This window comes from Tasmannia lanceolata, unplaced genomic scaffold (genome assembly GCF_043159265.1).
Source record: "Tasmannia lanceolata isolate RefF3 unplaced genomic scaffold, GAP_Taslan_0.1 ptg000008l, whole genome shotgun sequence".
Classification (NCBI taxonomy): domain Eukaryota; kingdom Viridiplantae; phylum Streptophyta; class Magnoliopsida; order Canellales; family Winteraceae; genus Tasmannia; species Tasmannia lanceolata.
The window spans coordinates 15,493,458-15,510,396 of record NW_027518685.1 but is presented as its reverse complement, the minus strand read 5'-3'; the positions used below and the strand labels follow the sequence as shown (position 1 = coordinate 15,510,396).

Sequence of the window (16,939 nt, the reverse complement as noted above, 5' to 3'; positions counted from 1 at the left end):
GTGAGAGCTTTTTTGGGAAGTGTAATAGCTTTTGACAGCCGGTTAAATAATAAAAGACAAGGTGAGATGTGTTATTATCAAAACATGGTGATGCAAATATCAGTAGCCTTTTAGAATTATTGTCTTGGGATTTCCTAGCGACAGAAGCCATTTAGCGCACTGGCTATTGCATGAGAGAGCAGCCCCCTCATGTGAATTAAATAAATGAGACAAAAGCAGTGCCCATGTGTCAGCTCTCAAATGCAACGCAAAATGCCTTCCGCGATGGTCCCTAGCAAATCCCGTATGTATTTTTTATATATTTTTTGTTGCAAGAACTTGTCATTTCCAGGAGCGCCAGATTGCGATGGTTTAGATAGAGAGTGGGTGTACGCTACCAAAAAAAGGATTATCTATATATCTTGGGTTGGGAGCCATCTCCATCGTACACGTGGCTGGACTTTTGGTTTATCTAGAACAATTTTTTAAGCGGGACCAAACATGGTTGGGAATTTATTTTCTGGCCCCAATGATGTATGAGCTTTCAGAAAAGAATAACCTTTTCGTATTTTTGAAGAGCTGAATGCTAGATCTTGCACTGAGCATTCTCTGTATTCCGTTTTCCCACTCCAAAATCCATTAGAATTAATATTTTCTTGGTAAGTTTTCCTTAAAAAGTAGCATGAGACTGTTCATGTAGTGGTTTAGAATTTTTAATTCTATGTTTTCTTTTTTGGCTAGGGTTTGGATTGTTGATTCTGGGTTATGATTGTTCTTCTTTATTCTAGTTTGCTATGAGAAATTTTTCTTTCGACTGTTTCTATTTCTATTTTTATTTATTTTTGAATCGTCTAGGTATGTATTTGATTGTTTCTATTTTCATGTTTTTTTTTTCAGATCGACTTGAGATCCCCTTTTGGATCTAACGTTTCAATAGGGTCATGATCTTGTTCATGTAGATGTTCTGAATATATTTCTGTAGGAAATCTGGGCTTTTTTTGTATTTCGTTTGGTTAATTTAGTGGGTGGTTTTGTGATCTGCTTTTGCCCATTTGTTGAATTTTTCGCATGATCTTGTTTTTATTGAAGATTGCAATGTTGGATTTTTTCTTTTTCATTTGGTGGGTTAAAATGTTGATTTTTTTTTTGGGATCTTATTTTATTTTCAGTATATTTACTTGGGTAAGAAAATTTTGATTTGGGTTCTGACTATGGGTTTTTCATGGCAGTAGTTTGGTTTGAAAGCCATGGTGAAGGATACTGAGTATTATGACATTTTGGGTGTGAGTTTTGATGCGTCTCCTGCTGAGATAAAAAAGGCTTACTACGTCAAGGTAACTTTAATTTACCCTCTGATATGTTATGTTGGAACAGGGTTTGGTTTGCTAATTAGCTGGTTTGGATAATTGTGATTAGCTAGGTGTCTTTTGGTTGTTTGAATTTTTAGGGCCCTTTCCCAGTCAAAGGTCAAGTGTGTAAGTCATAGACTTTTATCACTGTTCTAGTTGATATGTGGCAGTTTTTAAAAGTCTCTTTTCCTTACTTTTTAGATTTTGTTTTCGTTTGTTTTCAGAATTGATTGCTGTTTGGATTTGGGAAAATATATATATTTTCCTTTGAAAGTGAGTTTTCCAGCATTTGGTGATCTCATTTTCCATGTATTTTTTCCCAAATTGAAAATTTTCCATGTTTTTTTCAAGGAAAATTGCAAAATTAGTAGACCCTGGAGTTTTATTTTCAATGGAAATATTTCTTCCATGCAAAAATTTATTTTCCATAAATAAAAATTTATTAATTTCTATTGTTCTGATAAGGTGAGGTTAGTGAACAAGGGTCACTACACAAGTGTTCGTTAATCTCTACTTTTTGCGTTTATATATGTATCGTATGTTGATTGAATGATACCATTTGGTTGGTCCCAGTCCAAGTAGTTATCCCGCCTAGGTATTGAAGCTGTTGGAATATGTTTACAAGTATAAGTGCATTTTTGTCCATAACATTTTCAGCACCAAAAGAGGGGTTGTGTGAGGTTGGAAGTTATCATGTGGGTCTTTCTTCAATCATGTGGACAATTCCTGGTTGTGTTGTATGTAGATTCGTATGTTGTGCTCTTCATGTGTGTTGTTACTATCGTGATTGGTTGTGTTTTTTGCAACTGTTGTTAGAACTGTCTCCCAAATGTTTGTTGGTGTGTCTGAGTAAAGTGGAGATGGAGAATAAAAGTGACCCTATATCGGGGATGTTATTTTTCATCTGACTACGTCGACATTCAGGCCACTTACATTAAAATTAATGGTACTGGAACAAGTCTGTGGAGTTTTTTCCTACTTCCAAAGGGAAACTGAAGTGCTTCACAGTGGCGGAACTTCTGTCTACCACGTCTAAATTTTCTGTCTGGATTCATGTAGATGCTCAAATTAAATCATGTTTGTGGAATTGTGTAGAGCAAAAAAAATCAACTCTAGCCCTTTTTTTTCTTCATATTGCTAAAAAACTTTGGGAGCATGCTCAGAATATGTATTCTGGGTCTAACACCACCCGAATATGTCAACCGTCTCAGCAATTTTTAGTCTACAACGAGGTGAGAAGCGTAAATGGGATATATCAATTATTGCAATAAGCAAGGTTTTAAATTTTGGTTTTGGTCAGCACGAAAACAGAAACATTCTGTTTTAGTGGAAATTTCGGTGGAAATCTTGTAAAATCACGGAAACGTATGGAAACATGCAATGATGAAATTTTAAGACAAAACTTTGGGAAATGCTAGAACAAGCACAAAAACGTACTTAGAATCCACCACATAAGCAAGAAAACCAAGAAAACTATCCATAATGGCTTAATTACATCGAACACCTAGTGACATGCATTGTTGCACATGTTTGGAATAGTAAAATCAATAAAGATGTAGGATGTAGTGAAGTGTAAGAAAGTACAATGACCAATCCCCCAGGATACCAACCCTATGTCAATACCACATACAGTTACGATGTATTATTAGTCCCATGAAAATCTGACATTCCATGTATAAGACACGGTTACTTTGTGGTGCATGTCAATGATGTTGCCTACTAAATATCATTCTCTACATTAATGAAATGAAATGGAAAACGTAAAATGGCTTAAAAAATAACATTTCTCCTTTCGAGGCTTAGTCAAAGACTCGTCATTTGTACGATGCTTAGATTTTGAAATTTGAAATTCCCATGACTCTTCCAATTGAAATGAAAAGTGGGCCCACCTTCAAGTCAACTAGGATGGGCCCACAAAGCATGCTGACAAAGATTAAAAATCTTAAATGTTTTTTTCTATAGAGTTTTCTAGAAAATAATTCCATGGAAAAGCAGGAAAAAAATGTGTTTCTTTGATTTGCAATGTTTTTTCGATTTATAGCAGATTAGTGAAGGATTTTTTTTTTGAGGAAAATAGCTTTATACAATGTTTATCCTAACATCTTTCCAGTTTTTTGTCATTCTGAGTATTCTGACTATTTCGGTCGAATTTCGGTCAGAAATAATGATGTGGAAGGAATTCATTGAGATTTCATTTCTATGGAGATAGAAACGGAAACATTTTGGTTGTTTCGAGGAGGGAAAATTTAAAACCATGGGAACAAGTTCTTTACCATATGCATCTTCTATTTTGGTTCCTCCCCACCATGATCTTGATGTCCCTATTTCTCAATGGAGGGATAACTGTGCACCATCTGCATGATGTATTTTGGTTCCTCCTCACCTTGATCTTGGTGCCCCTATTGCTCAATGGATGGCTAAATGTGCATGTAATTCTATATACTCTACTGCTCATCCTATTGATAAGGTTATTTCTGATTTTTCTTTGTCCTCATCTCTTCATTTTTTTACTTCTACGCTCTTCTTTATCGATTCTTAAGTCTGGGTAGGAAGCTCCATTTGATCCCAGGTGGACAATAATGGAAGATGAGATGCATGCCCTCCATAACAGTGGTACATAGAGCTTGAAGGAGAGTTACTGGAAGATCCAAGTAGATATCTCTATCTGGTAAGGAAGCTGAATTACATAACCATCACCAGAATGGATATCTCGTTTGCAGTGTCCATTGTTAGTTTATGGAGTCACCTAGAGCTTCCAAATGGAAAGTTGTAGTGTGGGTCAAGAGGTATCTCAAGGGAGCTCCCAATCATGGTTTGCTGTATTAGGATATTGGGCATTTACAGGTAACTGGGTGTACTGATACTGATTTGGAAGCTCACCTTCCGACCAAAGGTCCACTACTTACTATTGCACCTTTCTTAGCCACCCAGTGACATGGAGTAAGAAACAAAGTATAGGGGCTCATTCTATTGCAGAAGCAGACTATTGGGCTATGGCTCATGCTACATGTGAGTTGAATTGGTTAAAGAATTTACCATGTGAGTTACTAAGCATATTGAAGTAGTGTCATGTTGTGTGATAGAAGGTTATGGGTGGAGAACTGGAGATGTTTCTACACCATTTGTGTAAGTCAGAGGATCAGTTAGCCGACTTGTTTACCAAGTCGTTGAATCGGGGGCGTGTGGATACTATCTGTGCTAGGCTAGGATTATATGATATATATTCCCTAGCTTGAGGGGGATGTTAGAATATGTTTATAAGTGTATGCGCATTATTGTTCGTGGCAATTTGAGTATATAAATACACGACGTGGGTGAGGGTTATATACTACCCTCTTATCACAATTCTCTCCTCTCTTCTTTTCTCCATCTTCCTCTTTCTTCTTCCTTTGTTTATTGCCCTAATATGCAACCACTAAAATGAGCATAGTTCTTTATTTTGGTAGATAACTTGGTATCAGACCTGCATGATCAAGGAATGAAAATGCATTTGGTGTCTTTGCCATTAAATAATAGTTGTTTCGTAATGTGCACAGCAATATATTGCCATCATTCTAATTGTTTTCTACTACTTTTTTTATCCAAGTCTGAAATTTCTTGTCAATATTTGCACTTCGCAATTGCTAGAACAACCTCTTTCTGCTTAGAACCTTCAACTTATGCAATTCAATGTTAAGCTGCTAAGTTCCTTAACGTGGGTAGATTCATGTCTAGCTTTTCAATTCTTTTGATGGATCTAAGGATCTTATGTGTTGCTCTGTATTGTTAATTATGTTGGTTATCTATCTCCATTTGATTTCTACTTCTCTTATTTTAGCACTCCCTTGTGAATGTTGTGAAATGAATTTATTCCCCTCCACATATCAGCAGTCCCTGTTCCCTCACCGATTTGACATGCTATTTCTGTAAACAAATTCACCAAAAAATGTGGTTTCATTGTACATATATGAATGACATTTTCCCTAAACCATCACTATCTTTTCTTTTAATAAAAAATTTAAGTTTCAGAATTTATTGCTGATAAGCCTTTGCTATGTTATGTCAGCTTCTTTTACTTAAGTAGCTATTTTGTCCTTATAATGCAGGCCAGGTTAGTTCACCCAGACAAAAATCCTGGAGATCCCCAGGCAGCTCATAATTTTCAGGTAGGCACATACAGGCTGGAACAGTCACAAGTTGTTATGCTATATATTCCTTGGGAAATTATATATTTTCCCCTCAAGCCTAATTTTCTCAGTCCTTACATGACCTCTATATTATCGGTGCGTATTTTTTATTTTCCAATATTGTTGTATGTGTCAAGGTACTTGGTGAGGCTTATCAAGTTCTAAGTGACCCTGGAAAACGTGAAGCATATGACAAGCATGGAAAGACAAGTGTATCCCAGTAAGTTTACACGAACAAACACCACCACAGTGCGAAAGGGGCACGCATGAAAGACTTGTTCCTTAGATACTACGCCGTCCATTTCATTGCATCAAGTTTATCATGTTTACTGGTTAAATGTCTTTTTGTCTTCTTTTTTTCCCATTTTTTCTAGTTTCAAATACTGAAAAGAGGAATATTAAGGCCAATATAAGAAAGGCACCTTTGCGGTTTTATGTAATACACTCAACACATTAACCAGTTCCCTAATTTCAGGGATTCTATGGTGGATCCTGCCGCAGTATTTGGAATGCTTTTTGGGAGTGAATTTTTCGACGACTATGTTGGGCAGCTTGCTTTGGCTTCTATGGCATCTACAGAAATTGAAGAAGAATCACAGGTCCCAGAAATACGGAAGCAAAAAGTTAATGAGAAAATGAAGGTATCATGCAGCCACATTTGATATTGAATTGAGGAAGTTCTTTCTGACCATTATCTTCATTATTCTTTTGTTGGTAGAACACTAATTGATTGTCTTACCAATAAAAAAAACACTGAGGGGCCGTTTGGATACGCGGATTTTAGAATCTTGGATTTCCTCAAAATCATAGATGGGAGATGAGAGAAGGAGACCAGCCTTCATTTTCTATATTCTCGCCCTTCTTTCCGTCAGCAAGAGAGTAGGAGATCATCCCATGTTTCCAGGTTTTAGAAATCTCAGGATGGGGGTGAGATTTCTAAAACCTGAATTTCTTAGTTAAAATCCAAGATTCTAAAGAGAAGGGAAACATACACTCTCCTTCTGTTGTCTCCCATCTATGATTTTGAGGAAATCCAAGATTCTAAAATCCGTGTATCCAAACGGCCCCTATTTCCTCAAATTTGTAGATGGGAGATGAGAGAAGAAGGAGACCAGCCATCATTTTCTGATTTCTCACCCTTCTTTCCGTCAGCAAGAGAGTAGGAGATCATCCCATGTTTCCAGTTTATAGAAATGTCAGGATGGGGGAGAGATTTCTAAAACCTGGATTTCTTAAAATCCAAGATTCTAAAGAGAAGCGAAACGGCTGGTTTCCTTCTTCTCTCGTCTCCCATCCAGGATTTTGAGGAAATCCAAGATTCTAAAATCCGCATATCCAAACGGCCCCTAATTGATTATCTTCCCTATAAATTCTTTCAAAAAAAAAAAAAAAATTTCTACAGCTGGAATCATGAAAGCTAATTTTACATGCAAATCTTTCAGTACATGCAGTAATCTATGTATTGATGATTTTACAAAGCAAATGTGTAATTTGGTAGTGTGGAAAGGCAGACTTTAGGATATTTCACAACACCTCAATTTCTGCTTACGGATTTCTTTATAAGAAGGAACATTTGAAATTCTTCTATTGTCGGTTCTAAATTTGCTCTTACAGTTTCATAAAAGATCTTAACACAAGTTGATACCCAACAATTTAGAGAAAAAGAAATTGTCTGTATATATAAGACCCTTTCATTCCAACCAGCAAAAAAGGCAGATACACGTAGACATGTTGGCATTCATCTCAGACAAGGAAGTTGTCAATAGGAGATACCAGCCCTTCAACTTGAGCAGGGCAGATATGGGGTGGCATTGGTTTGCAATTCTTGAAGAAACTAGTAGGAAAGAATATCTGTTAATAGTAATAGACAGTTGTTCATGTGTTTGCAAGCAATATTAGGAGAAACTAGTCTTTGTTTAGGTATATGACCAGTTATCTAGCCTTTGGGTTTCAAGAGAGATCCAGACTAATTTTGGGGATTTGTTCGTACAATTGGAGACCTGACTTTTTAAGCATAACCTTCTGGGATATCTAACAAGCTTGTGGGCAGTAGCTATTAATGTTTGGAATAATGAGTAGGGAAGCATGAACGGTCAATTTCTTCTACATTTATTTGCAACAATATTATGTCATAATTGTCTTGAAAAGGTAAACAAATCAGACGATTAAAATATCTATTGGAAGCGTACTTTTCCTATGATTTGTTAGCGTATATGCCCTTGGTGATAGTAATTTTGGATTATAAAATTATTTTCTGAATAAGGTAAGATGGCGGAAGGATTCATTATGTCAGAGGATGATTATGAACTCCTGAAGTCCATATTATAAGAATAAGTGCAATTTGCTTCTTTAATAAGCTTTAGTTATTGGATTTATCAATTTGATATGAAGTTTTGTCTCTTTGTCGGAATGCAGGCAATACAGAAGGAAAGGGAAGAAAAGCTTACACAAAATCTGAAAGATCGTCTTCAGCCTTATGTTGAAGGGCGAAAGGATGAGTTTGTAAACTGGGCGAACCAAGAAGCCCGTCGTCTATCTCAGGCTGGTAAATCTATAAATATATAATGACAATTCAAATTTGTGGATATTCTTTCAAGTTAACATCTATCTCACTCCTTATGTTTATTTTCTCTGGTATGTTCACCACTCACCAGATCAATCAATTTTATTTTTTTTGAAAGATACCAGATCAATCAATTTATGTTTGTGAGAAGATTTTTTTCCCCTGAAAGTTTGTTTGAATTTCAAATTCAAAAAAACTTTGTTTGAATTTCAAGTTCAGTAAACCTCGGTGCCTATAATGGTGCTCTTTCTACTTGTGTTGTGACTTGAGTTTTCCTCAAATGCATTAGTGCAGACTTCTTGTTATTGTAACTAGTGAAGTAATTACACTCAGTGGCTTCACTATTCTGGCAAATGCCCAAGAAATGTTGAGATGGATATACTGTTCTATGATCCTATTATCATCTGTCATTCCATAGCTCTCAAAATACTCTACTATGGCAGCTAGCTAATCAAGTACTTCTTGTGACGAATCATTGGCACGAGTGTTCGCTGTGTAAGTTTATGTACTGTTTACCCTAGTGACTGTTCCAGGTGTTGGGATCACTTGGTGATTTTCCTCTCCAACTAGATTGTTTGCTTGGGATGTTTGGTCAACTTGGTTAGTGGAATTCCCAATGTTGGCCACTTCTTTATCGCCTAGAGTTTTTGTGTAATTGTTCCTCTAGAAGCTAATTCTCTCCACAAGTTCATGTATAAGATCAGCTCTATCTTTATCAGTCCACCTACCCGTAAAATTCCTAACATTTCTAATTGCCATTGAACCTTAGCTCCAATATCAAATGTGATGTAGGATAATAGGGGAAGTTCACTTATAACACAAACTTTTTTTGAATGGTAACTTATGACACAACCTTCAAGCAAAACAATCCCCTAAACTTATATATTTCTGATTTTCTTGCAGTTTATAAGAATCGATGTCAAGCTAATTCTCTTAGATGTCCTGAAATTTCTAATTAGGGTTGATCTTAGCAGTCTCAACCTAGATCGGATAAATCCAACTGTTGGATCTCAAGATCTACTCTTATTAGAAATTTTGATGGCGTTGATCAATTGGATCTGAACTTCAGATGAGCGATCCAACATCACAATAACACTTGTGAAAACCCTTAAAGGAAATCAAATAAAGAACTTGAAGTAGATAGTCGATGAGATGACCTTGAAGTTCTAGTAAGAAGGACAGAGAAGGATTAGATAATACCTTGGAGAATATAGATAGAGAAGGACGATAGTTGGTCCAAGACCTCACACCTTAGAATCCTAGGGCATCACACCGTCGGTGGATTGAGCATCACACCGCAATCTATAGGGAAGAAGTTTTCTTCATAGCAAAAGCTTTTCTCATAAACATAACATCTTCTAAATGCCCTAAGGCTACATTTTATTATAAAGAAAAGAGAACTACAAAGTTCCTAAACCTTAAATGAAAACCAATAATTTTGGACTAAAATACCTAACCCCCCTCTTTTACCTACAAAATTTGAAACCTTTCCCCCCTTGCACAAGAAGGAGGTGCTCGTCTGCTTTATTGAAGCCGACGGCATGGATGGGCCCCAGTTTATAACTTGTGTCACTTAGGTGATTTAAGTGGGAAAAAAATTAAAATACCCAATTAACTCCCAAGTGGAGCCCATGCTCTCTTAGTATTCACTTGAGCTCCAAACCAAGGCTTAGTCGTTTGGGGTTGGCTGGTTGGACTGGGAGTGCCCTGCAAAGTGACTATTCTACCCTTTCTTATTCCTGGTCTTGTAAACTTTAAATTGACTCATATCACAACACCAATACTAGGATTCAATATTGTATTGATATTTCTATTTCGTCCAATTAACTATCACGATTTAAATATATGGTACTTGTTAAATTAATTAGCATGTTTATTGTCTATCAGTGTTGCATATTTTCAGTTTAGACCTTGAGTATATGAGTCTTGTAGATGCCATAGTCAATATATTATCAGACAATAAGCACAGCTTGATTTGTAGCACATGATGTGGGTGGCCCATATCCATATCTTGTTCTAGATTTCAAAAGATGTTGTCATATCTTCACTGCCACATGTTCTTATCCATATCCCTATCTGGGTGTCATAGATCATCACTGCCTATCATTACTAAGTAAACTAGACAAATCACTAATCATTGTTTGTCTTTTGTTTTCCATGTTAGTTGTTAGTTTGTTTATCAACCATTACTTTAAAGGCTCTGGGTTTCATGCAATGAGTTCTTTTTTTTTCAGCTGCACTTCTTGTGAGCTAATATTTACTGCAATTTTCAGCATTTGGGGAGGCGATGCTACACACTATTGGTTATATTTATACGAGACAAGCCTCAAAAGAGCTTGCAAAGAAAATACTTTTTATGGGTGTGCCATTCTTAGCAGAGTGGGTACGGGACAAAGGTCATCATGTAAAATCACAAGTAACGGCAGCTGCAGGTGATTGTTCAGCTATGTAACCAAGAAGCTCTTTTTTGTTAAAAAGATATCCTGTGACAAATGCACTTTGACACTGCTGTTTGGAGGAACCCTTGTGCTTCTCTCTCTCTCTCTCTCTGTGTGTGTGATGTTGTGTTGTATAGCTCCAGTGTGTTTGTATTTGAGACCCTCTTTAGTCTCCTTTGGTGGTCATTGGATGAACCTCTGCACATTCTCATCAGTGGGATCAACGGGACCTGGAAACATTGTATGTGGGCCACCCCATCTCATGTTACTTTGGTTCCATCATTCCTACCAATGGGAATGTGCAGAGGTTCCATCAGCGCGTTGGGCTATCCAAAGGTGCTGTGCTTGAGACCAACCCACATGTCCATATCTAAGTTCATTATTTATAAACCAGAACCTGACTCAAAACTCACCCATGGGCCTAAGTGAGCCCACTTAACCAAGAACGAATTTGACCTTCCAAGATTTTCACTGAATTGGTTGGCTTAACTGTCTTGCTTTTTCAAGGAAAAATGAATTGTGATTATTATTTCTTCTTTGAAAGTTCTACAAATTTGAAACCAGTACATCCTTTGTCTTCTGAATTGTGTAGGGGCTGTGTCTCTAATTCAAATACAGGAAGGGATGAAGAAGTTGGAGCAAGGTGAAAATAAGGAAGAGACCATGTTAAAGCACTTGGAAGATAAGAAAGATGTGATGCTTAGTTCTCTGTGGAAAATCAATGTGGTAGACATCGAGTCAACTCTTTCGCACGTCTGCCATGCGGTGAGCTTCGGTAACTTTTACTTCGAAATAGGGGTGCAACTTGGGTCGGGTTCAACCCGAACCCGGTGGGTTGAACCCGAATTTGGGTTGGGTTGGGTTGGGTTTTTTTAAAAATCGGGTTGGGTTGGGTTGGGAAAAATCAACCCGAATTGGAAACCGGGTTGGGTCGGGTTGAGGTGTCGGGCAACCCGACCCGACCCGAAACCCGATTTCCAATTCCAATATGTATAAAATTTTTACTTCTATATTTGTTTTGTCATTATATAACTCAAATTTAGAAAGAAATAAAAAAATTTGGTGAAAGTTGTCCTAATTAACCCTCTTGTTGGGGAACATCTAATGACTAGGATGAGATGGAAATACAAAAATAAAATGGAGAAATCAAACAAATGGTGAAATCGGGTTGGGTCGGGTTGAGAAAATTACAAATCGGGTTGGGTCGGGTTGAGAAAATTACAAATTGGGTTGGGTCGGGTTGGGTCGGGTTGGGTTGGAAATCGGGTCGGGTTGGAAAAATGGGTTCCTCGGGTTGGGTCGGGTTGGCCTCAACCCGACCCAACCCGACGCGAGTTGCACCCCTACTTCGAAATGAATTGGATTGAACTATATGACCCCATGTAGTGTTATTCGTAGGTTTATCCATATTTTTGTTTTATAACTGAAAAGTTTACCAACATAAAATCCAGCAATCACAATTTTCCTTCTTATGCCGCTTTATCATAAAATAAATGAAGTAATATATTGCTCTGTAATTGAGTTCTTTCTTTCTCCTACAGCCATATGAAGAAACACTTTAATCTTTACATGCCAAAGTAATCATTATTAATTAATGATTCTATTTCAGGTTCTCAAAGACAATACTGTTCCAAAGGATGTGCTGAAGTTGCGAGCCAAAGCACTAAAAAAGCTCGGAACTATTTTTCAAGTGAGGACTTAAGCACTTCACAGAAATTTTTTCTCCAGTTATTTATTTGTTTACCTATACATAATTTCCAATTACTACTTATCCCTTCTGACCTTTATTTTGATTATGTTCTTTTGATAAGGAGTTGTTTATCCCTCATACACTGCCTCCTTGCATAGCAGGTGTGAGCAGCGGTTTTACATAGCATACAGTGGGTCTTTCTGGTTCCGTTAAGAGTCTTATTCTTTGGTTGAAACTATTCTAGCCTCAGAGAAAGGGGAAAACTTCTTTGGCTTGCATCTCCTTTTGTGGTGATTTTGGTCTTATCGGAAGAGCGAAACTGGGGTATGTTTTGGTTGAGTGGCCTATTCTTTGGTAGGAACTGTTCTCACCTGTGAGGGGCAAATTCCTTTGGCTTAGACCCCCTTTTGCAGTGATTTGTGTCTTATCAAAAGAGCAAAACTGGGATACGTTTGAGGATTCTTCAACCCCTTTTCGGAGGATTCTTTGAGATATCAAGCACTTGTTAAAACTCCCTCAGTGAATCATCGACTTAACAAATGTCCCGAGTTAATAAAAAATTTGCCCTCATCAATAGTTGACTCGCCCAAATCTACTCCTTTTTTATTTGGACGAGTTCTTGTTCGAGTCCAAGTTTTTAAACATTGATATTAAGTAATTGTTGGTCAGTTGTGCTTAGCGTACGAAAACTTCGCTGTCACCATGCAGGATTGTTTCAGGAAATGGAAAGTTCTCTTTAGGAAATGCTAGAATAAGCGCAAATACACTTAGAAACCATCACATAAGCAACATCGCCATTCATAATGGTTTAATAACATTGAACACCTAGTGACATGCTGATAATTCAATATATTGTACATTTCATAGATATTTGTAAATAATACATACACCACATTTCACATGTGATTTGTCTAAATATATTTATGAAACACGTACTGATATAATATACAACTAATGTACTTGAGATCTGGGTTTGGGTATGCATTTCAGGTTTGGTATCGTTTCTGCGGGGATGGAAACGGAAACACTTCAGTCATTTCGTTTCAGTTTCGGTGGAAATTTAAAACAATGATTTCGAGGTGGAGGAGGGACTACATAACTTCATTAGATAAGAAACCTCAAAACTTATAGGCCCTTGTCAAACCAGCAAATGAAGTGCCATGAATAACCCATAAGCACTTGGCTAGCGTTGTGTTAGATTATTTTCACAAACACTACTTACGAAGTGAAAGAAAATAAACGTACAAACTCAATGCAATAAGACAGGGGAGGCATGCAATGAGGGGACTTGATACTTACACTGTAGATTGACATGCCCTATTCATATAGCTGTATGTGGAGGAAATCATAATTTCCTTTTGTAATTTTCAAGTGGATGGTTTCGAAGATCTAGAGATACACATGACTCACTTCAAGTATGCATAATACCCCAGAATTCATTATCTCTAGAGTGAAATGTTCATCCTCAAGTAAAAATGGTCCTATGTTAGCATAAAGTTCACAAAACAGTGTCAAAGGATTTGAGAAAATATCAAAAACCTACTTGCATACAGGAAAGTGGAAAAACTTGTAATGGTTATCATTTTCGTGGAGAGTGCATACCCTGAAGCACACTGGGTATAGGAATTCTACTCTAGACATTAAAGATTTCTTTCAATCTCTTCCTTCCATGTATTTTCTTGTTCATCATGCATTCATTTTCTATATCCTGGTTTTGGCCATTTCTAAAAAAAATTATGCCCATTTGCTTCATTAATCCATATTATCTTATTTATTATTAGTTTATCTTGAGGTTTAGAAGCTCAATTTAGTTATCAGTATCACAAACTTGTGGAGTCAATTCAACTTGGACAATATCCAGGTTAAGAGGGTAAGAAGGTTGGTTTATCTAGAACTTTTTAAGAGTAAACCTGAAAAGCTGGACTACACCATAAATATGTTTAGTTGAAAAGCTCGGACAACTTGGTTGAGTTTCAAGTTGATTAGGCCATAGGGCAGTGGGGTTTGACTCGAAGTGGTGTTTGAAGTTTCTAAACCTTGGCTCATCCAACACCAACGGCATGCTAATCAAATGACAGTAAACTCAAGAGACTGCATGCTGTGTGTGTAAACTATCTATAAATGGATGGCATTGATTTGTTTTTTTTTTTTTTTTTTGAACCTCGACCAAGGTTACTCAGACTTCATTACATACTGAAGGAGCAATGTGACCTGCTTAGATCCAGTCATGGTTTTAAATTTCGAATTTCAGCCGAAATTTAAAGATTTTCACCCAAATTCCCACTGAAATTTCGTTTTCGGCTAAGGCCAAAACCGAAACCGAAATTTCAAACCATAGGTCCAGTGATTCCCTTGTGTTGGCCATCCATGTGTACATCACAGTATGTCTGGCAAAATTTGCTGTATTTAGTGTATTTTTAAATTAAATTTTGCTTACTAGCAAAGAACATATACAACTTTAAGCTTCAGAACAAGGAAATGCTCTTTCTTTTTTTGACCATGCTGCCAACATTTTAGAAATTCAAAAGGTAGTTTTCATTTTCAAAAATGACATGGGTGGTAATTAGTTGAAGAACAAGTAGAGCACTATTCTTCTAGTAGTAAGGACTGTTTAGTGTGCTCACTCTGATAAGTGTGTATACACCCATACTGTAGTCACATGAATATCTACATATACGGGACCCATTTTCAATCTCAAGATTCATAGGCACTTCAGGTCATGAAATAAGCTAATTTTGGCTTTGTGCTACTGCTAGTGCTCCAGCTTTCTTTCACTTCTGGTATCAAAGAGAGTGCACATGCGAGGAGCTAGAGATAACAAATGATAACAAATATTTCTTGTATAATTTTATTTGATGTGTATCTACATCATTTTAAACTGTTTCAGAAAATAAATATTTCTTGTATGATTTTATTTGGTACGTGTATATCTAAATCATTTTAAACTGTTTCTCAGGGTGCCAAGGATCTTTATAGGAGAGAAAATAGTCTGCGGTATGAGTGTGGTGCAAAGATAGCCACTGCATCGTAATAAGCAGTAAGTCCTCCATTCATCTTGATTCCAACACGGTTAAAGCATCTCAGTCACCTGACTATTAACATTTGTTGGCAACTCGATCTTGATTGCAATCTATGCTAGGCTGATATACATATTATTGTTCATTTGGCAGATTGAAGTTGGTTCAGTTCATACTCAACTGTGTTGTGCTTGAATCTCTTGATCTTAAATTGATGACAATGATATAATTCTATTCAGTTAGCAGATAGCAGTGTGTTCCTACTTAACTTTGTTGTAATTGAATCATGATTTAATTCTAGTCCATCTTCGCTTGTTTATTTCTCTTGCTCATTTCTTGTGTGTTATAGCCTCTCTGTTCTCTTTTTTTCTTTTTTCTTTTTTGGTTTGAATATGAGTGTTGCCGACGATATGAAATTCGGATTCTTGGCGACTCGCCGCCTCAATAAGCTTCCACCTTTGGTTATCTTGTGTTTCACATGTTGCTCGTGTTATATAACTGTTTTTCATATCCAATTTACAAACAACACCCAGCTGCAATTTTGTGTTTTAAGTTTTTTATGTAAAGCGTTCTTCCTTTTACATATTCTGCACCCGCCCTTCCTCAAAAAAAAAAAAAAAATCCAAGCTCCACCTCAAGTATTTAAGCCCTAAGTGGCCACCTCCGCCAATGCTCTGTTCCCTCTACTCTGGTTCAGCAACCAAAGCCTACCCTTAATCAAGCAGGGCCCGCAAATGGCCCCCATCCAGTCGATCCTCTCTGGTGACTCAGGCAAGTCGAAGGAGTTTTTGATCGACTTGGGAGGGCAAAACTTTCAGTGAGACAAGAACTCGAATAGAAGCGAGGTTGACGTGTGTGAGTCCATGGGTTGACTCGAGCAGTGTTTAAACAGTGCTTCTACTGATGAAAAGAGTGGAGGAAATATGTGCAAAGTGGGTTCTCCCACCTATAATTGGGAAGATTTGGATCAGCCACCAGAGTTGAATAGAAATGGTGAGATGATTTAGGAAGGGGGTCTTCTCTTTATATAATAAATAAATCTATACTTTCTTTTCAATTATTAAGTACCCTAAAAAATTAAATTTTTATAATGCTATTAAATACTTCATAGATGTAAATTTCTATATAACTATTAAATGCTTTATAAATGTAAATTTTATATAGTTATTAAATGCTTCATTAAAAAAAAAAAAAATCTTTGCGGGTAAGCTTTACCGTTGAGTTACCATGGTTTTAAATTTCGGTAACTACATTAAAAAAAAATGTAGTTATTACCATGGTTTTAAATTTCGGATTTTGGTGGAGACCGAAACCGAAATTTCAGATTTCGGCCATTACCAAATTTTGAGAAAATGTAGGTTACAAAATTTCGGTCTGAAATTTTGGAATTTATTAAATAATACTTTTTTTTTCGAAATTTCGGAATTTCATGGGTCCGAAACCGAAATTGTAAACCTTGGTTATTACATACCTCCATTTTAAAGCTCTTGCTTTATTTTTAACTCAGTTAAAATTTAGTTATAAAAGCACTTGTTCTCTGCATGAATAATGTTAGCGCATGAATGAGGTAGACAGCACGCTCATCCATTTGAGTGAGCTCTGCTTAAAGAACAAAGTTGGCAGGACCCACAACCATTGCCATCTGTACGGTGGAGATTGAGTCCATAAGTTTTGTTAACCATCACAAATTCGGCCTATTGGCCGCCCATCAGATAATTTCAAACCTTTGATCGAGCG

The 16,939-nt window shown here is 36.8% G+C and overlaps 1 protein-coding gene across 4 annotated transcripts; it reads left to right on the top strand.

Annotated features, from left to right (window-relative positions):
- The first annotated feature begins 437 nt into the window (after window positions 1-437).
- LOC143884538 (chaperone protein dnaJ 10-like) lies at window positions 438-15,534 on the top strand. 4 transcript variants are annotated; one of them, XM_077388166.1, is made up of 11 exons: window positions 438-590; window positions 1,209-1,313; window positions 5,414-5,473; window positions 5,632-5,714; window positions 5,970-6,135; window positions 7,910-8,039; window positions 10,331-10,489; window positions 11,088-11,260; window positions 12,105-12,185; window positions 15,142-15,222; window positions 15,356-15,534. In XM_077388166.1, the coding sequence occupies exons 2-10, from the start codon at window positions 1,227-1,229 to the stop codon at window positions 15,214-15,216; spliced, it is 1,014 nt and encodes a 337-aa protein (XP_077244281.1). In that variant the 5' UTR covers window positions 438-590; window positions 1,209-1,226; the 3' UTR covers window positions 15,217-15,222; window positions 15,356-15,534. The 4 variants fall into 4 exon arrangements, with proteins under 4 accessions (XP_077244281.1, XP_077244283.1, XP_077244282.1 ...); XM_077388168.1 differs by having other exon boundaries at window positions 462-590; window positions 1,212-1,313; XM_077388167.1 differs by having other exon boundaries at window positions 472-638; window positions 1,212-1,313.
- Window positions 15,535-16,939: the final 1,405 nt, after the last annotated feature.